Source organism: Mastigoproctus giganteus, chromosome 2 (assembly GCF_048544385.1).
Source record: "Mastigoproctus giganteus isolate SK-2022 chromosome 2, ASM4854438v1, whole genome shotgun sequence".
NCBI classification, from domain to species: domain Eukaryota; kingdom Metazoa; phylum Arthropoda; class Arachnida; order Uropygi; family Thelyphonidae; genus Mastigoproctus; species Mastigoproctus giganteus.
The window spans coordinates 39,640,533-39,662,178 of record NC_143576.1 but is presented as its reverse complement, the minus strand read 5'-3'; the positions used below and the strand labels follow the sequence as shown (position 1 = coordinate 39,662,178).

General features: G+C 38.0%; 1 protein-coding gene across 2 annotated transcripts in view; it reads left to right on the top strand.

Annotated features, from left to right (window-relative positions):
* Positions 1–21,646, top strand: part of ATP8A (ATPase phospholipid transporting 8A1) — a 1,160,338-nt gene that overhangs the window by 609,598 nt on the left and 529,094 nt on the right. For both annotated transcript variants that reach the window (XM_090368461.1, XM_090368462.1), the window contains one exon: positions 17,173–17,257. In XM_090368461.1, coding sequence (XP_090224587.1) covers positions 17,173–17,257 — 85 coding nt within the window. The remainder of the gene's footprint in view (positions 1–17,172; positions 17,258–21,646) is intronic.

Genomic DNA, 21,646 nt, shown 5'->3' with positions numbered 1-21,646 from the left:
TTAGTACCTCTATATAAAGAATAAAATTATTATATAAATTATTGTATACATATAATTTGTATTATGAAATGTAATTTTTATAATTATATTATTGTAATAACTATCATATATATATATATATATATACAGAGAGAGAATAGGATCTAACAGGCAGAAAATTGAGTAGGGGTGCCAAAAAATAAAATAAATTACTTAGGGGTGCCGTTATTAAAAAAAAGGTGGGAAACCACTGCCTTAAAAGTTTGGGGAAACTGCTAGTTGGGGGATGGGATGGGGGAGGAACGGGGTAATAGAAAATAAATGTTTATGTGATGATACATATCAAAGTAATACTTATTCACACCTCAAGAATGTTTGTTGCCACAGCAGCTGAGATTAGCAAGATTGGCTAACAGTATATCAAATGAGTGGAAGCTAATTTAGGAAATAAACTTAAATAGCCCGCAACTTTTTCTAAATGCTGCCTTATACTTGTTAAGGAAGTCCTCTCATCTCCTACTCTTAATATCATTAGTTCCACGTGTACAACAATATCAATTTAAAAGTGACAGTTGCTCCACTTTATAATCAGTCTTTGTCCCTGGCAAATACATCCTGCACGCATTCCACCTATTCCTTTTAAAAATTATATTTTTGTTTGCCTGACAGTGGAGTCACCAATAATAGTTACTTCCTGTTGTTACCAGCATGTTCTGTCATGTTTGATATTCGAGTGCACTTACCTGCCCAGCACAATGATAGATGGGCGAGTGCTTGTTGGATCTCTCTATTTTATTCCTTCAAGGGCATCAACTCAATCTCTTCTATAAACCCATCACAATTCTGAATTGCCATTTCATTTTCTCACAGTCTCTGCAACAAAAGTACCCAGAGATCCCCTTGTGCCGTTATTGTCTCACTACAGATAACTACATAAAACACTGCTAGAAGCACAGAGTGTGTAGTTTTGATTTTCAAGGGAATTGCTATCAATGGTTCTGGAGTTGAAACATTTCTACAACTTAGAATGATTTTGCTTTACTGCTCTTTTTTGAAGCATTTTATTCTAATTTTAATTTAATAGTAACGCAATTGCTGTTATGTATATAGTGTTAGCATTAGTAGAGGAATATGATGCAAGGAAGCAAGCTTATATGGCATCAGCAAAAAAAAAAAAAATCCTTCCCATTTCACCCATCCATTCACTCCAAATTTGGCTAGTTCTGCCTTGAACTTATGTAAGCTATCAACTTCCAGTACAACAGATGGCAGTTTGTTGCTACTATCAACCACCCGCTGGCTAAAGGCAAATTTCCACACATCTATTCTGCAACTATCTTTTCTCAATTTTAATTCATGTCCCCCTCAGATGAGTAATCTAACCAAGAGGAAGAATCCCATTAGCATTGAGTTTGCTCAAACCATTCAAGGTCTTATACACCTCAATTAGATCATTTCGCAGATGCCTAGTCTCCAGAAGCTGCAATTTGCAGAACTTAAGCCTTTCTTGGTAACAACAACAACCCTTTGTTCCACTCACCAATCTTGTTGCCCCTTCTCTGTACTCTTTCCAGCAGCTCTACATCTTTCCTAAAATGAGGCCTCCAGACCTGTATATAGTACTGAAGGTGTGGCCTGACCATTGCCTTATATAAGGTGACAATCAAACCCTTATCCCTGCTAGCAAAATTCCTGTATACCAATACAAATTTACAAGACAAATTGAGCTACTCTTGCAGCCTATCTGCACTGCTCAGAAAACTTCATATCTGACTGTCCAAGTCCTTTTCATTTTCCACTACCCAGAGTGTAGTACCATCCATTTGCTACATTATTCGGGGGTTACTACTACACATACACAGTACTTTACATTTTTCAGCGTTAAACTTCAGTTACCACCTCTCAGCCCATCTGCTCAACTTTTCCAGATCTTTTGGCAGAAGTGTAATATCATTACTGTTATTTACAACCCTGCTAACCTTCATATCATCTGCAAACTTAGACATTAAACGTGTTATACCTTCATCAATATCATTGATAAATACTGAAAAAAAACAAAAGGGCCCAACACTGAACCTTGGGGGACTCCACTAATAAAATTAGTCCACGAAGAGCAGTGTCCATTGATTATCACTCTCTGTCTTCTCCCACTCAACCATCCCTTTATCCATAGCAGCAATTTGCCTCCAATGCCACACTGCTCCAATTTGTGCAGCAGTCTTCCATGTGCAACAGTATCAAAAGCTGTTCTAAAATCCAAGTATATGATATCAAAATTATTTTTTGCATCCAATTCCTTTGTGACCACATCATAGTATCCAATCAGATTGGCCAGACAAGACTTTCCCTTAACAAACCCATGCTGTGTCGTCTGAACTATAACTGCAGTCTTGTCTAGATAGTCCTGCATTACTTCTTTAATCAGAGACTTCATTATTTTCCCTGTAACGGAAGTTAGACTAACAGGTCTGTAATTACTCTTGTCATCCTTTGATCCCCTTTGTGAATTGGGGACACATTTGCACATCTCCAGTCCAAACAGACCTAGCCTGATCTGAGGAAGCTTTCATTATTATGGCTAAGGGTTTGCTTACTGCCTTTGCTGCTTCCATTAAGATTACTGGATAGATCCCACCTGCCCCAGGTGGCTTTCTTAGCTTCAATTTCAACAATTTTATCTCTACTTTGCTCTCAGTTATTACAAAATCATTTAGCTCCCTGCCAGAGATTGATAAGCTTCATGGCCTCCACTTCCTTATAGACCTCCTCATGTGTGAATGTAGATGCAAAATACTCATTCAGTTTGTGTCAGCTACCTCATCAGGGTTATCAACAATTAGCATTAGCAGAGGCATTTGATGCAAGAAAGCAAGCTTATGCAGCATCAGCCAAAAAAAAAAAAAAAAACCCACTTCCACTTCACCCCTCTGTTCGTTCAAAATACCTGTCCAGCTGAGCCTTAAACTAAACTTATTTAAGCTATCAACCTCGATGCCAAGTGGGCCAACCTAATCTACCTTAGGCACCTGTATATTCTGATAATTTGTCCATCTAATGCATTTTTTTTCTCTGTCACGACTCTCATTTGGTTGTCCGACATCCATTTAGGCCAGTGTTTCTCAGCCTTTTTTTTTTGATTATCATCCTCTAAAGGGCTTTTTTAGACCTTTTGTTTTCCTAATTGCCTCCCCCACTGAAATTTTTAAAAAAATGTAGATAAAACACAGGATAAAAGAAATAAAATGATCAGATGCATTTGCTTCCTTTTTCAACAGTGAAGCTTAGCATACAGCACATCCTTAAATACCAGCAGGCTCACGGTTCACAGCATGTGTTTCTACAGGAGCATGGGTGGTATTCTCCCCATGGGCACTGGAACCGGAAATGGCTCAGGAGCATGCCAGGCAGAACCGTTTATCCCATCCAAGAACCACACACTTGAAGAGATGATTAATGCGGGTTCCCCTGTCTCTATTAATAGTATTGCTCTCAGAGGAGAGCAATACTATTAATACCACAACCCCACTTGTACATTCTATTGGTATGGAGTCCTTAAAACCTGTGACAGAACTGCATGCACACAGCGTGTCTGGCAATCGCGCAACACCCAAGTTATACACTCAGTTAGGCCCGGATAGTAGGGAATGTATGCCGTGGCAATGGGTGAAATGGCTCTCTACTTCCGTGCTCCGCTTCTCGGATACAGTTATCTGTGATCCTCTGGTGGTAGCTGCATTTTCTGAGATCTGCTCTGACACATTTAATTTTTTCTTTTCTATCCTTAGAGGTGTTGTAATGGGACCCAGTCCTATCCAATAATGCCCTAATAATGCTGTTCTTGTGATGGTTGGTTTGTGCTGTATTGTAATGTGTGTATTGGCTCCAGCATATGGGCTTCCTGTACACACTGGTTTTCACTCTAGGGCCAACACATCAAGGAAAGAGAGGGTACCCTCTATTCCACCTCCGAGGTAAACTGAATAAACAGGGAGAAGCTGTTGAGGAAACCAAGCACTTCATCATCTCCCCCCCCCCTCCGAATAATTGTAAACATATCGTCGACGTATAATTTCCATGTGCACATGGGGAGAACCAACCCATCAAAAATCCTGGATTCGAGCTCCTCCATAGCTAAATTTGCTTTGACAGCACTAATAGGGGAGCCCATTGCTGCGCCGTAAACCTGCTTATACATTGTGGTTTGAAACACCATGGTGGTACTCGAGAGATACAGCTCCATCCCACTACAAATATCCTCCACGCTTAACGGAGTCCTATTCCTTAGGGTGCCATCTTTCTCCAATGCCACACATGCACATTTCACCCCATGGTCAATAGGAATGCACGTAAACAAGGATACCACATCAAATGATACCATGGTCTTGCCCTCTTCTATAACCTGATCCCTCATAAATCGCACAAAGTCTCCACTATCCCTGATGGTAAAATCGGAACTTCCAACAATAGGAGAAATTAGTCTGGCTAAGAACCTGGACAAAGCATGTGTAGGGCTGCCTATAAACGATACAGTCGGCCTAAGAAGAGCCCTGCCTTAAGAATCTTTGGAAGGCCATAGAACCTAGGTAGTTGGCATCCCATTGTATATAGTGTCCAATAAACATCTTTAGAAATCTTTTCAGCCTTCAACCAACCTTGTAGAGTCTTGTTACCTACTGTTCCAAACCCACAAATAGATTCCTACAAGTAACCCTGTATGTCACTCTATTATTCAAAAGTTCCAAGGCTTTGCTACAATATTCTTCTTTGTCAAGGATCACCGTTGATCTTCCTTTATCTGCGGGCAAAACAACGATGCTACCATCTTGTCTAAGCTCCTTAAGCGCTTTCCTCTGACTAATGCTAAGGTTGGAGGGAGCTGCCCAAGCCTTACTCAAAATCGCTGAGGTTCTTGAATGGATCTTATTGGCCACAATCACAGGTAACTTGCTCACAGCTCTTTCGATGCCCATAGCCACTTCCACAATTGGGGGGTTAGGAGGGATCACTGCAAACTTCGTACCTAGATTTAAAACCCCCTCTTGTTCTTTAGTTAATTGCTTGCTGCTCAAATTACAGGTTTGTTTTGTTTGTTACTTGGTTTTTAGGAGCATTAGCAACTAAGGCCATATTGCTCCGAGGATATGCGGTGGTCATTCCCTGACCTTTCTGCATCCTCCGTATTTGGTAGTCGTGGGCTTGAACCCCGGTCTAATCAAGAAGCATGTGCTATGCACTGCTGCTCCTGCCCACCTGGCAACAGAGGCGCCTAAAATTACAGGTCACATTACCATTTCTGATACTACGTTGGGCCACGGCCTCCTCCATTAACCTGTTAAACTTACCTACTTGCTTTTGTCTGTAAACATTTGAAATTCAAGCTGCTATGGCTGACACTACCCTTATAATAAGCAAAAGGTGTGTGCAGGAGTCACACTACCACTTACATTACTCAAAAACAAACCTTTGCATATCTTAATATAGTTCAGACTACTATGTAGCTTTCCAATCCAAATGTTTAACACTTTCTTCTTGTACCACTTAGCAGCACTCAACAGACCTTTTTTATCAGTATAATACCTTTTTATCAGTTTTATCCAGTGTAATTATATTATTCATTTATTTCATTTTATTTGTATAATTATTATCTTATACAACACAATACTAATTTATTTAATAACAGTTAGTGTAGGATTGTACAGTTATTGTGAATATGAATATTCCCAACCCCAGAGGCTATTTGAAGAAAATTTTTGGTGAGAAATTCATTGATTTCAGCTAACTCTTGCATACTGTGAAATTGTTTTCTCATTAAATTGCTTTCAAATATTTCCAGTTTTTCAGTGAAGGCTTTTAATATGCATTTGCAGTCTATCACTATAATTAATTTTCCTTGAAGTTGAAGTGATACTTCATTAAGTTTTCAAAAAATCCAAGCCATATATATAGGTTTTGTGTTTGCTGATCTCCTTTGCTAAATCTGTCTCCTTTGCTTTCTAAAAAACTAATTATTGTATCAATAAAAGTTTACAAATCTTGTTAGACAGTTTTCTTTAGAAATCCATCTCACTTCTGTATGTAAAAGAAGCATCACATACTATTCTTCATTACCAATGCATCCGAAAAGGCAATCATTTTTGCTATGTGACTTTATTTTATATGGTTTTAATAACTATACTGAGAGATTGATAAAGAACTGGACTAATATTTTTTGCAACCAGATGATGTCAGTGCACAATGCTGTGTATTGCAAGAACTTTGGGACATATTTCCTTTAAGTGGGCTATAAAACATTTGTCTTCCAACCATGGCAGTTGCACCATCAGTGGCACAGGATACCAAATTTTCCATTGGTACTTGTTTTTCATCAAACCATGTTTTACAGAGCAAAAATCAGTACCATCAGTTTCTATAGATTTTACAAACAACATCTCTTTTTGCAAGTTACGATCATCATCAAAATAATGAACATATGCCATTAGAAGGGCCTTATTGTCAGTAACTGTGGATTCATCAATCTGAATAGAAAATTTTCTCGGTTTTAGTTTGTCAATTAGCTGCTCTTCATTATTATCTGACATTATTATTATCTGTTGGAATTACAATTTCAAATGCAGGTCATATAGCAGCCTTGGCAACTGTATAAGCACTACACTACCAGTTTTTGCAATGATTTCTGCAATTTTATAAGATGCAATCATTTCATCGTCATTTGTTTGTGTATTCTTCTTAAAGTAACCCTGAATAAATAAGGAAGTGACAGTGTTACATTGTTGCTCAAAATTCTGTTTTAAAAGCTTCAATGTTTACCAACTTTATCAATTTTCTTCTGTTTTCTTTTTAAGTGATCTAAAAAGAAGCTTTTAGATCACTTAAAAAGTGATCTAAAAGCCTCATTTGAAAAAGAACTAAGAACTACACATAAGACACAGGCTGTCTTGAGTCGAATGGGCTTTCAATAAAACCATAAGCTAGATATTCATCCAGATACTGTTGACACTTTCTGTTTTCAGCACTTGACATGATTAATGATGGATTCAATAACTACAAAGAATTAAATAATAAAATATAAACTATTTTTATTTAACTTTCATAGTCCATGTCACTCACAGAAGCACTGTGGATCAAAAATAAACAACTTCCACGAGGAAACAATACAGAGCTGGACCAAGTTATTTTTGTTCCCCAGGCAGAGTGGCTTTTCGGTACCCTCTTACTAAGGATATATATATTTCTTGCCTCATTCTTCTTCTTCTTCTTGTTTGTTGTCCCGGGCAAGGGGACCGGCTAGCCAATGCTTTAATCCGGCTAATTGTCACTTAGAAAGTAGAAAGAATAGACTGAAACATTTCCTCATCCCAACCATGCCTCATATATTGACCAATGAAACAAAACAATAAATGAATAAACTATGCCCACCATGCCACTGCTAAGGTCGCAGCTGTCGGAAAGATGCAAATGCCAAGGATTGCGGAGACATTACCTCTGAAAGCACTTGGGCATTTAATACCTGTCAAAATTTCTCACTCACAGCTAATATAATATTCTCATCATAGGTTGCCATCCCATCTGGGGTTGGCGATCATCATCTGTTTTAAGGGGCTCATATCTGGTGAGTATAGGCTTAGCATACCCATGGTACTGAGCTGGATATCATCATTCTTCTCTTTCTTGGTGATACCATTCTACTTCTCTCTTAGAAATTTTTTTTGGGTGGTGCAGCATAAGCCTCAGGATTCCTTATACCATATGGCTAATAATAATAAAAATAAACATCATGAAATAATTGTTCCACAGTTTTGCCTCTCCATTCCTTCAGATTATCCAACCATGATATTCTTCTTCTTCCTCTCACCAGTCAGGATGATTTGTGGCACTGCATATTCTTCTTGATGTCTCTTATTGTGACCAAAAAAAAAAGAAAAAAAGTTTTTCATTTCTTGATTAGAAACAGCAATTTCTTTTCTCTGCTGACTGATCTTAACACTTCCATATTTGTAAATTTAGCTGTCAATGGAATACATAATATTCTTCTATACATGTACATCTCAAATGCTTCCAGTTTCTTAATTGTTGCTTTCTTTAATGTCCAAGTCTCACAACCATAGAATAGTGTGGACCAAATGTAGCACTCCATTACTCTTAGTTGAATATTTAGATCCAATTGCAGATTACATAAAACACCTTTCATTTTGCAAAAGGCTGATCTTGCTATTTCAACTCTTCTTTTAATTTCAGTTTAATCAACCTTCAGTTTAATTTCTCTTCCTAAATAGACATAACTTTTAACTTTTTCAGTCATTCTCCCATTGACCATAAGTATTAGATTTGTATAATTCTTGGGGCCAACACTACTATCCGTTTACTCTTACTGGGATTTACCCGAAGACACATCTTATTACTTTCTGCATTAACTATTTTCATGAGTGTTTGAAGATAAGAATCACTTCCTGCAGTGATAACTGTGTCATTGGCATAGCGAATATTATTGATGACTACTCCATTTAAAACAATTCCTTCTGCTCTATCTTCCAATGCCTCCTTCATAATTTTTTCATAATAGAGATTGAACAGTAATGGAGACAGAATGCACCCCTATCGAATACCTCTCTGTATCATAATTTCTTCTGTAAACTCATCTTCCACTCTCACCATGGCACTCTGATTATAGTACAGATTCTCAATTATTTGGACTTTGCTGTCTAAGGTTATCTGGTGCAGGATAGCAAACAATTTTCTATGTTGAACTTTGTCAAAATATATTATACCCAGCGGTTCTCAAACTGTGCTCCACCGTGCCTTAGGGCGCCATGGGATATTTTAAAATTTTGAAGAACACAGCGATATTCGACATACAGACACTGCACGAACTGCTATCTCGAGGTAGTTCACAGTTTCAACATTATCATAGTTTAACATTACTTATTAAGTTGTTTGGACCTAACTACTTAATAAATGGAACTGTTAGGTATTTCTTTTGGCCTAGAGGCACTGTGAAAAAAATACTGAAACACTAAGTGCACTGTGAAACGAGAATGTTTGGGAATCTCTGAATTATACCTATATGTTAAAAATCAACAATATAATATACCTATATGTTAAAATTCAACAATAGAATATACCTATATGTTAAAAATCAGTTATCTCGGAGACAAAAAAAAACCCAATGACAGAAATTAAATATTAAGGAATAAGATGTCGTCCAGTAGGGTTGAACTTTGGAGGACCAGAAACCATTGTAGTACCCATAATTTTTTGCCCCCCAAAATCCAACTTTTGCCCCCTTGAGGGATGATATCAGCCCCATGAGAACCCTTGATTCAGGCCTAAATTTTAACAGCATTTCTTAGTTGGTATAAAAAGCCTAGTAGTTTCCAAGATCATTTAGAATTTACTCAAAGATGTAGCTACCATCGGGTAAAGGGAAGATCTTTTGCTCTCATAAAGGTGAGTACAGTGGTCTCAGACAGATTTTAAATTCTATACAGTGGGATCAACTGATGATGTTACCAACAGTAAATTATAAATAGAAAGCATTCAAGGAATTAATCTTGGAAGCTACTAGGCTTTTCATACCAACTAAGAAATACTGTTCAAGGTTTAGGCCTAAATGGATGCCAAACAAACTAATGAGACTCGTGGCATAGAAGAAAATTGAATGGGATGCATATAAATTATCAGGAGAGACAGATACCTATGGTGACATAAAATAATCTGTAATCAAGTCACAAATGAGGATAGGTAGATTATGAGAAATCTTAGGCAAAGGATGCAAAGAAAAACAGCAGAGAATTCTTTACTTATGTAAACTCTAGAAGGAAAGGGATGAACCAGGTTGGTCCACTTAACATACATGGTTTGACTATTGATATTCATGCTAAGGTAGCTGACAAACTGAATGAGTATTTTGCATGTACATTCACAAAGTTACTGAATTTTAACAGGGAGTTAAATGATTTTGTAATACCTGAGACCAAAATGTAGGAGAAATCTTCGAAGTTAAACATAAGAAAGGCACCTGGGGTGGATGGGATCTATCCAGTTATATTAAAGGAGACTGCAAAACAAGTAAGTTGGCCCCTAGCCATAATTATGAAGGATCCTTGATAATTATGGCTAGGGCCTATTAATTATCTAGAGATGTGCAGATATATCCCCAGTTCACAAAGAGGGATCAAACGATGACACGAATAATTACAGACCTGTCAGTTTAACTTGTGTTCTGGGGAAAATAATGGAGTCACTGGTTAAAGAAGAACTGCAGGATCATCTAGACAAGACTGCAGTTATAGTTCAGACACAGCTTGGGTTTGTTATATTCCATACTGCTCCAACTTCTCTTCAATGTGAAACAATATCAAGATTATTTTTTAAATCCATATCTTAGTATCTGATCAAATTGGTCAGACAAGTCTTCCCCTTAATAAACCCATGCTGTGTCTGAACTATTACTGCAGTCTTGTCTAGGTGATCCTGAATCACTTCTCTAACCAGTATCTCCATTATTTTCCCGGGAACACAATTTAAACTAACAGGTCTATAATTATTTCTGTCACCCTTCGAATCCCTTTGTGAATTTGGTATACATTTGCACATATCCAGTCCAAGGAGACCTCCCCTAAATCTAAAGATGCTCTCAAGATTATGGCTAAGGGTTTGCTTACTCCCTTGCTGCCTCCTTCAATATAACTGGATATATTCCACCTTCCCCAGGTGCCTTTTTTATGTTTAACTTCAACAGTTTCTCCTCCACTTTGCTCTCCATTATCACAAAATAACTTGGTTAGAGTTTAGTAAACTTTTGTCCTTCGCTTCCCTATAGAATTCCTCAGATGTGTGAATGTAGATGCAAAATACTCATTCAGTTTGTCAGCTATCTGAGCAGATCATCAACAGTCAAACCACCAACATCAAGGGGACCAATCTGATTCATCCCCTTCCTTCTAGAGTTCACATAAGTAAATAAGTCTTTGTTGTTTTTCTTTGCATCCTTTACCAAGGATTTCTCATAATCAGCCTTCACTTGCTTAACTTCTTTTGTGATTTAATTACAGTTTAGCTTATATCTGCCATAGGCTTCTATGTCACCTGATAATTTATATGCATCCCACACATTTTTCATCTCAGCCACAAGCCTTAATAGTTCATCTGACATCCATTTGGGTCTAAATCTTGAACATATTTCTTTAATTGGTATGAAAAGCCTAGTAGCTCCCAAGGTTAATTCCTTGAAGGTGCCCATTTATAATTCGATATTTTAAACATCATCAGTTGATCCCACTGCACAGAATTTAAAAACTTTCTGAGACCACTGTAGTTACCTTTATGTAACTACAGGGGTCTCAGAACCCTTCCCTTTACCCTTGATGGTAGTTACATCTTTCAGTAAATCCCACAGCAGGACACTGTGATCACGGTTACGTAGTGGTTCCTTTATCTGCAAATTCTTAAGGCATGAATAATCACTGTTTATAATCAAATCAAGAGTATTACTTCCTCTTTTTCCCCATTGAACATGTTGCTGTAGAAAAAAAAATCCTTCAATAAATCTACAAAGGGTCTTGCTAGTGTGCGAGTGACCAATCCACAAGTTCCAATCAATATCTGGAAAATTAAAATTCACCGTTAGAAACATTCTGATTTACTGGCCCACTCTATTTCTCTGAACAATTGCTTATTATACTCATCAGATTCATTAGGCCTATAACACACACCTACTCTCATTTTCCCTTTCCCAGTGCTTATGTCACACCACACTGATTCAACATTGCATTGTCCACCAATGTTAGTTGGATGCACTTCCTTACATTTTGTGTTCCTTCACTAACAGCATAACTCTCCTCCCTTTCTGTCCTGTCTATACGTTCTATACACATTGTACTCCTCAATTTACAATTCTGCTCTGCTTATATCTGTGTGGCACCGCATCTCTGATATTCCAAGAATATCCGCTTTTGATGTCTTGACCAGCACTTAAAATTCATCAAATTTATTTACTATACTCTTGCATGGATGTACATGCAAGTATACATACACCTATTAGTTACCCTAACACAACCCATGTATTTACTTATTCCATGATGGCTCTCAGCAGCCCTTGAAATCCCCAGTTCCTCAATTTGCAGGTTGCTGCTCATTCCAGTTAGCATTAGCATTAGTAGAGGCATTTGATGCAAGAAAGCAAGCTTATGCAGCATCAGCCAAAAAAAAAAAAAAAAAAAACCCACTTCCACTTCACCCCACTATTCGTTCAAAATACCTGTCCAGCTGAGCCTTAAACTTATTTAGGCTATCAACCTCCACCACAAGAGATGGACGTCTGTTCCACCAACCAACCACCCGCTGGCTAAAGGCAAACTTCCGCACGTCTATCCTACATCTGTCTTTCCTCAATTTGAATTTATGCCCTCTCAGGTGATTTTTCTGAGCTAGAGGAAGAATCCCATCAGCATTGAGCATGCTTAAACCATTCAAGGCTTTATACACCTCTATCAGATCACCTCGCTGGTGCCTAGTCTCCAGACACTGTAATTTGCAAAACTTAAGCCTTTCTTCGTAAGAGCACCCCTTTGTTCCATTCACTAATCTTGTTGCCCTTCTCTGTACTCGTTCCAGCAGCTCTACATCCTTCTTGAAATGAGGCCTCCAGACCTGTATACAGTACTCTAGGTGTGGCCTGACCATTGCCTTATACAATGGAATAATCACCTCCTTATCCCTGCTGGAAAAATTCCTGTATATCATTGACAATACTCCATGAGCTACTCTTGCAGCCCGTCTGCACTGCTCAGAGAACTTCATATCTGCCTGCACAACCACCCCCAAGTCCCTTTCATTCTCTACCACTGTCAGTGTTGTACCACAGAGTTGATACGTTGCTCTGGGGTTGCTGTTTCCCATGTGTAGTAATTTACATTTGTCAATGTTAAACTTCATTTGCCACCTCTCAGCCCATCTGCTCAACCTTTCCAGATCCTGTTGCAGCAGCATAGTGTCAGTAGTGTCCTTGACAACCCTGCCAACCTTTGTATCATCTGCAAACTTGGACATTAAGCTTGATATACCATCATCAATATCATTTATAAATACAGAAAACAATAATGGACCCAACACTGAGCCCTGAGGGACTCCACTAATAACATTAGTCCACGATGAGCAGTGTCCATTGATTACCACTCTCTGTCTTCTCCCCCTCAACCACCCCTTTATCCATAGCAGCAATTTGCCTCCAATGTCACACTGCTCCAATTTGTGTAGCAGTCTTCCATGTGCAACAGTATCAAAAGCCTTTCTAAGATCTGAGTATATAATATCAAAGTTATTCCCTGCATCCAGTTCTTTTGTGACTGCATCATAGTATCCAATCAAGTTGGTCAGGCAAGACTTCCCCTTAACAAAACCATGCTGTGTCTGATCTATAACTGAAGTCTTGTCTAAATGATCCTGCAGTGCTTCTTTAACCAGTGCCTCCATTAATTTTCCTGGAACAGAAGTTAAGCTCACAGGTCTATAATTACTTGTGTCAGCCTTTGATCCTCCTTTGTGAATTGGGGTCACATTTGCACATTTCCAGTCTATGGGTACCTCCCCTGAGTCCAAGGAAGCTCTCATAATTATGGCTAAGGGTTTGCTTACTTTCTTTGCTGCCTCCTTTAATATAACTGGATAGATCCCATCCACTCCGGGTGCCTTTCTTGTGTTTATCTTCAACAGTTTCTCCTCCACTTTACTCCCAGTTATTTCAAGATTCTGTAGCTTACTGCTAGAGTTGAATACACCTCTGGCATTCCCCTTGCTGAATAACTCCTCATGTGTGAATGTCGATGCAAAATATTCATTTAGTTTGTTAGCTACCTGAGCAGGATCATCAACAGTTGACCCATCAATATCAAATGGACCAATCTGATTCATCCCCTTCCTTCTAGAGTTTACATAAGTAAAGAACTCTTTGCTGTTTTTCTTTGCATCCCTTGCCAAGGATTTCTCGTAATCTGCCTTCGCCTGCCTAACCTCCTTTGTAACTTGGTTGCATATCAACTTGTAGCTATCATAGGCTTCTGTGTCATGTGTTAATTTGTAAGTATCCCATGCATTTTTCTTCTCTGCCATATGCCTCATTAGTTCATCTGACATCCATTTTGGCCTAAACCTTGAAGAATATTTCTTAGTTGGCATGTAAAGCCTAGTAGCTTCCAAGATGAGTTCTTTGAATGCTTCCCATTTTGAATTTGCTGTTGGTAACATCATCAGTTGGTCCCACTGTATAGAATTTAAATACTGTCTCAGTCCATCGTAGTCGCCTTTACGGAAGCAATAACCCTTCCCTTTACCTCTAATGGTAGTTATCTCTTTGAGTAAATCCCACTTCAGCACACTGTGATCACTGCCACCAAGTGGTTCATTTATCTGCAGATTCTTAATGCATGAAGAATCACTGCTGATAATCAAATCAATCAAATCTATTACTCCCTCTAGTTGCCTCCCGAACATGCTGATGTAGAAAACAATCATCCAATAAATCCACAAAAGCCCTGCTAGTGTGTGTGAGTAACCATCCCCCAAATTCCAGTCAATATCTGGGAAATTAAAATCTCCCATTATAAGACTCTCTGATTTACTGGCCCACTCTATTTCCCTGTACAGTTCCTTATTATACTCATCAGAGTCATTAGGCCTATAGCACACTCCTACTCTCAATTTTGATCTCCCAATGCTTATGTCACACCAAACTGACTCAACACTGCACTGTCCAGCGATGTCGACTGGCTTCACTTCCTTGGATTTTATGTGTTTCTTAACTAATAGCATAACCCCTCCTCTCTTCCTATCCTTTCTGTAAACATTGTACTCCCCAAATTCCAGTTTGCATTCCTTATATCTGTGTGACACCACGTCTCTGATATCCCAACAATATCTGCCTTTGATGTTTTGAGCAATACCTCAAATTCATCAAATTTATTTACTAAACTCCTAGCATTGGTGTACACGCAAGTATACCTGCACCTGTTTCTATTCTTAGATACCCTAACACAACCCATGTGTTTACTTGTACCGCAATGGCTCCCAGCAGTCTCTGAAATACCATGCATCTTGTTTTTCAGGCTTCTGCTCATTCTAATAGAAGCAGTGCAAGAATCTCTTTCACCTCTGCCAGTGGCTACTGTCAATCTATTGGTCTTTGTCTCCCCCCAAGCTAGCAGTTTTCCGACCCACCTAACACTGCCTCGATAGCATCAGCAAATATTCTTGCACCCTTTCTATTTAAGTGTATCCCATCCCTGTAGAAGCAATCTCTCCTGTTAACAAGTACAGTCCAGGCTGAAAAAAATTCTACCCCTTGAGCCTTGCACAATCTTTCCAGGGCCGAATTGATCGACAAGGCTCTCATCATATACTCCCTCCTATCGTGTCTGGGCAGAATTGCAAACACTTTCAAATTCAACCCTAATTCTCGGCTTTTGTTCAACAGTGACCTGTACTTGTTAAGTAATTCTGCCAGTCTCCTACTCTTAATTGAGTTGAAGCAGTGCAAGAATCACTTTCATCTCTACCTGTGGTTACCATTTCTTTATTATTCTGTGAATCTCCCCAAGCTATCAGTTTTCTGAGTCACCTAACACTGCCTCGATAACATCAGCAAATATTCTTGCATCCTTTCTTTTTAAGTATATCCCATCCCTGTTGAAGCAGTCTCTCCTGTTAACAAGCACAGACCAGGCTGAGAAAAATTCTTCCCCTTGAGCCTTGCACAATCTCTCCAGGGCCAAATTGATTGACAAGGCTCTCGTCATATATTCCCTCCTATTGTGCCTGGGCAGAATTGCAAACACTTTCAAATTTAACCCTAACACACAACTTTTTTTCAACATTGACCTGAACTTTTTAAGTAAATCTACAGATCTCTTACTCTTAAGGTCACTAGTGCCATCGTGTACAACAATATCACCTTTTGCACCCTTGAAAGATGATATCTGCTGTAGAATGTCATCAACTTCTGCTCCTGGCAGACATACCTTGGTCCTGTTCCACCTATTCACAAAATCTAGCTGCTGTGGGACCAGCCTGATGCACAGGAGTGAGCTCTGGCATTGAGTTGGGCAGCTGAGAGCTTGATGGGCCCATCATATTAATTCATTCGAGTGCATCTACCCTACACTTCAAACTCTCATAGATGCCCATCAGAATGCTGAGTTGCCGCCTAATTTCTTCATAGTCTCTGCACCTAGCATACAGACATTCTCCTTGGCTAGGTTATGTTCTGTTGTAGACAGGTCTGCGACATTTCACATTTTGCACATTTTTTGAGACTGTGATGTATTGGAGAATCGCCTCCTTCAGTCTCCCCCCCCCCCCAGTATTACAGCTGCTTTGTTGCTTTGCTGCTTGGTCTGGGTCATGATTCCGTTTAAGCACAATTTAATAACACTGAAATTTAATAAGATTAATAAATTTTTATTTGATTAATTGGTACTACTAAACTAAGCTAACCGATTTCTAATACAGTGCTACGTATTTCGCAATCTAGGTTTACTCTAAACCTTACGCTCTCAAGTTTGGGATATATGTTACGCTATTCCGTATTGTATAACAATGGTGGCAAGTTACAAACGTTAAAATATATGGACACTAAGTATTAATTTTAAAAATCGCTATCTAAATTCAGTATAAAGCAAGGAACTTGACTAGGACTATAAAGCTACTTATAGAAAATAATTTAGTATAACAATTAAGTCAATAAAATGGCTAAATATAAATAAAAACTTAGCATTTGCCAGAGTTGCAAAATCTTGTTCAACATTTGGATATCCTCATACCCAGATCCCCAATGACATCATTGTCATTAGGAAAATGGTGCATATTGTTGCAGTGGATGCGTTCCTGCAGGCACATGAGAGATCTTTTTTTGCAGCTGGATACCATAATCCTGAAACAACCTCTTCATACTCGGGCCACAAATTTTTTTTCTGACATCCCTCGTACAGTAACAAGTAGTGTGGTCACTGGATTCCCCCAATACGAATACCTATGTGCTGTTCCTTATATGCTGCTTGGACATTAATAATTTTAAATTTAATTGTTGCCTTCTGAGGATATCTAAATTTTGTCCTTATATATTTATTTCTATTGGATTTATTATTAAAATTTATAATTTCCAAAATTTTGACAGCCTTGATATTGATAAAATATTTACTGTAGGATTCTGTCATCTATGAAAGACTTGGAGAGCATCAGCAGTATAAAGATATAACTTTAAGTCATTTAAAAGAATTTGCAAGCAGTGGTATGTATGTCCTTCAATTACTTTCAAATTCTGTAAATGTGAATCTATATTGAAGTGGATTTCATTATATTAATAAATATAAATGTGATTAGTCCAGAAAGGTATATTTTTTCTCGCATAGTAATTAGATCAGAAATAATTAACCATTGTTTATTATTCACTAGTTGTTCAGTTATATACATAGAAAGTAAAATTAGGCAAACTACAATTATAATATAAGCATACAGTAATAATACAATTTACACAAGTAGTTTCTCCTTGTTTAGGAATAATGACTTGAATTTTTAAGCAAAAATCTTGGCAATGCACTTTTGCTGCAAATGTAATTTGTATTCATAGTTATAGCTCCAAATAGATTCCCATCAAATTAAATTTCAGCAGAGTATTAAATTTTCTAGGTCTAATATAAAAAAAAAATTGAATTTTCTTGAAACATATCAAACATGTCTGCACAATTTTTTTTAAAAAATTATTTCTCTTCCAAGTAATTTCTACTATATCATGGGTGCAAATCATTATATGCTACTACATCTGTACAATTCTCTCATTTAGGTCTTGTCTGGACAATGGACTTCCCACATATGACTCAACCAGACAAACTGTACTAAAGTGGCTTGATCCCATTCTGTACAGTGCTTTTCAAATTGCACTGGCAGCATTTCATATGTCACCTGTAAAGACTCTACACTGAAGCCTATGAACCTCAGTTGAATCTATGGGTAGCAGTTCTGCTAATAAGCTGTGCAGCTAAAATCAGCAGCCTACCATATAATAGTAGTAGTGGAAAATGAAGCAAGAAAGCAAGCTTATACAGTATCAGCCCAAAAAAAAAAAAAAAGAAACACTTCCCACATTACCTATCTATCTTTTCTAATAGTTTGTATAGTTCTTTCTTGAATTTATTCAAGCTACCCACTTCTACAACACCAAATCATACCATATGAAATATATGGAATTCTTGAATGTATGATGAAACACTTCGATAATGCGGGCTACAGAGCTTGGCAAGCAGGCACCTTTGATGAGACCTGATAAGGATCTGAGAGGGCCTAGTGAAATGAATGAAGGCAGAATTTTCAGTGTTCTATAGAATTCCAGAATGCAGGGCCATAAATTCAAATTACAGGGGAAGAGGTTTGGCTAGATTGGGGAAGTTTTTCTTTTAGCCAGAGAGTTGTTGACTACTGGAACACGTTGACTCTGCAGGTAGTTGAGGTTGATCGTTTGAAGAAATTGAATAGTTATCTACATAAAGAAAGAAGTGCATAATTTGTATTTCTTATCTACCCATGGGGTTTTTTTTGTGCAGCAAAAGCTTGTGGTTAATACTAATATTTTCATACTGAAGTGAGATGAATTCTATAAAAGTAAACCCTCTGTTAGCATTAGCATTGGCATATGATGCAAGAAAGCAAGCTTATATAGAATCAGCCGGGGGGGGGGGGGGAACCCCTTCTCATTTCATCCATCCACTCACTACAAATGTTTGTCTAGTTCTGCCTTGAATCTATATAAGCTATCAACTTCTACAATGACAGATGGAAGTTTGTCCCAGCAAACAATAACCCGCTGGCTAAAGACAAACTTCCGCACATCTGTCCTACTACTGTCTTTCCTCAATTTGAATTTATGCCCTCTCAGACGATTATTCTGAGCAAGAGGAAGAATCTGATCAGCATTGAGCATGCTCAAACCATTCAAGGCCTTATACACCTCAATCAGATCACTTCGCAGGTGCCTAGTCTCCAGACACTGTAATTTGCTAAACTTAAGCCTTTCTTCTTATGAGTACCCCTTTGTTCCATTCACTAATCTTGTTGGCCTTCTCTGTACTTGTTCCAGCAGCTCTACATCCTTCTTAAAATGAAGCCTCCAGACCTGTATACAGTACTCAAAGTGTGGCCTGACCATTGCCTTATACAAGGGGATAATCATCTCCTTATCCCTGCTAGAAAAAATTCCTATATATCATTGACAAGACACCTTGCAGACCATCTACACTGCTCAGAAAACTTCATATCTGACTGCATAATTACCCCCCAGGTCTTTCTCATTTTCTACCTCTATCATTGTAGTGCCACACAGTTGATGCATTACTCTGGAGGTTACTGATTCCCATATGCAGTACTTTACACTTGTTAATGTTAAACTTCAGTTGCCACTTCTCAACTCATCTGCTCATCTTTTCTAGATCCTGTTGCAGGTAAAAAAAAAAAAAAAGGTAAAGTGCAGCCATTATCAACCCACTGCAGGATGGAAGCCTCCTCAACAATTCATGCTGAGGGAAATGGACCATAATCTGCCACACTGGTCCAGTACGGGTTGGTAGATCGACCATATTCAGCAGTCAGGGGCTTGAACCCCGGTCTACTCAAAGAGCGTGTGCTACTGCACTACCGCTCCTGTCCACTGGGCTACGGTATTGCATCAGTGTACTGCAATTAGTGTCATCGACAACCCTGTCGACTTCATATCATCTACAAACCTAGCTACCCATTAAGCCTGATATACCATTATAAATATCATTAATAAATACAGAAAACAACAGTGTGTGTGTGTTTTGTTTTTTTTTAAATAAAATCAACCAATGAAGTGAATGGACTCAAACAAATCAGGAAGACATAAATACAGTACCCATACAGCTTTGGTAATGCAAAAAACTGCAGAACCTGAACAAATTAATGATAACAGTATAAACATCTTCTTTGTTTGTTTAAATGGTAGATGAAATGGATGGTCTAGAAGCTGAAGGCTTACATCCTCTATTCTGTCTATGCAAAAAACGAATATTATTGTTTAAATGTGTTTCCAAACACCAAATCAGCCACCGAACGAGTAAACTTGAATTCAGTTATATTGTCGATGAAGAAGGCATTTCCACCACCAGTTATCCAAAGTATGACAATAGTCAGCCAATCCAGAAAAATAAAAAATTTTGCTATTGTGGTAAACCTCGCAAATTGAAGAAGGTAGTCTGCATTAGGTCTTTTTCTTGAATCGGTTTCTTCATCTCCTGTGAAGAGTACATGAGTTGGTGAGCTCTCCATTTAAATGCTTAATAATATTTGATAAGTCCTCCTCTGCATAAGAGTAAGCCCTAATGAAAATAACAACTACTTAAAATTAATCCAAATACAGTATACTACGGCTTTGGTATACTACAGTATACCAAATACAGTTTACAATTGAAATACATCTACAAAGCAATTACACTACTGTTTAAAAGTTAAAGGCATGTGTATTTTTGTTGTGGAGTTCCCCAGGATTCAGTGTTGTATCCAACACAACCCTGGAGAACTCAAAAGCCTTTCTGAGATCCAAATACAGTCAAACTTGGTTATAAAGAGCACAGAAATAACGAAATCATGGTTTTAATGAGCAAAAAGCCATAATAATTTTAATTTACATGTATTCCCATACAATTGCTCACTGTTATAACGAGCGTACTACACAGATATACTGAACAAATTTTGGTAACTGTGCATACATTCTTAATTCTTTGGGTAGACAAAAATGAAAAGTGTAACTTAGCTTTTATGACCACCGGCATTGCCTCCGATTAGTGGCCAGTTTATGACCCTGTCCTTTCGGGGATGGGTGCTATACAATAGTGCATTGGTGTTCCGCTTGTTGCATTACCCTATTTACAGATTGTCTCGTATTCGTTGAACCATAAATTTATTTTGGAACTTCTAAGAATTTGTTAAGTGAATGTCTAAGAACTTTGTATTCATTTCGAGACTTCTAAGAACTTTGTATGCAGATCACTTTACTGTCATTTTAAATAAAATCAGTTAAAAATGAACCATTCCTTCGGAAACATGTCTACTGACAAAAGGAAGTGTCTCTCGATTTGTGAAAAAGTTTAAATTATTTGTGAGTTACAAATTGGTGCAAAAAATGTTGAAGTGTGTAAAAAGTATTTTTTTCAGTGCCGATATATGTAAACATGTTTACATATATCGGCACTGGAAAAGAACATAACCAATATAAAAAAAAAAATTAGAAAGTGCGAGGTTACAAATGCTGATAAAGCATTGCTTGATGGTTCATTACAAAAAGAAGTGCTTCATTTTCAATAGACAACCCGATCTTGAAGGCCCAAGTGGAAACATTTGCTAAAAAAAATTGTGTGTGTGTGTGTGTGTGTGTGTGCGCGCGCGCGCGCGTGTGTGTGTGTGCCGAACACGCATAGCAAAAGTTAAGTGAAACTTCTTTAGGTGAGGATTTATAACTTGACCAAGGATTCCATATTGACTATGAATGCTACAAGCCATGAATCTGCATGGATGGGAGTTTCAGATAAATGAGACATTCCATTACCAAATTTAGTTTCGGCAAGTGCCATGTCATCGGATGCTATTTAAAACCATTTGACTTCGGTACAGC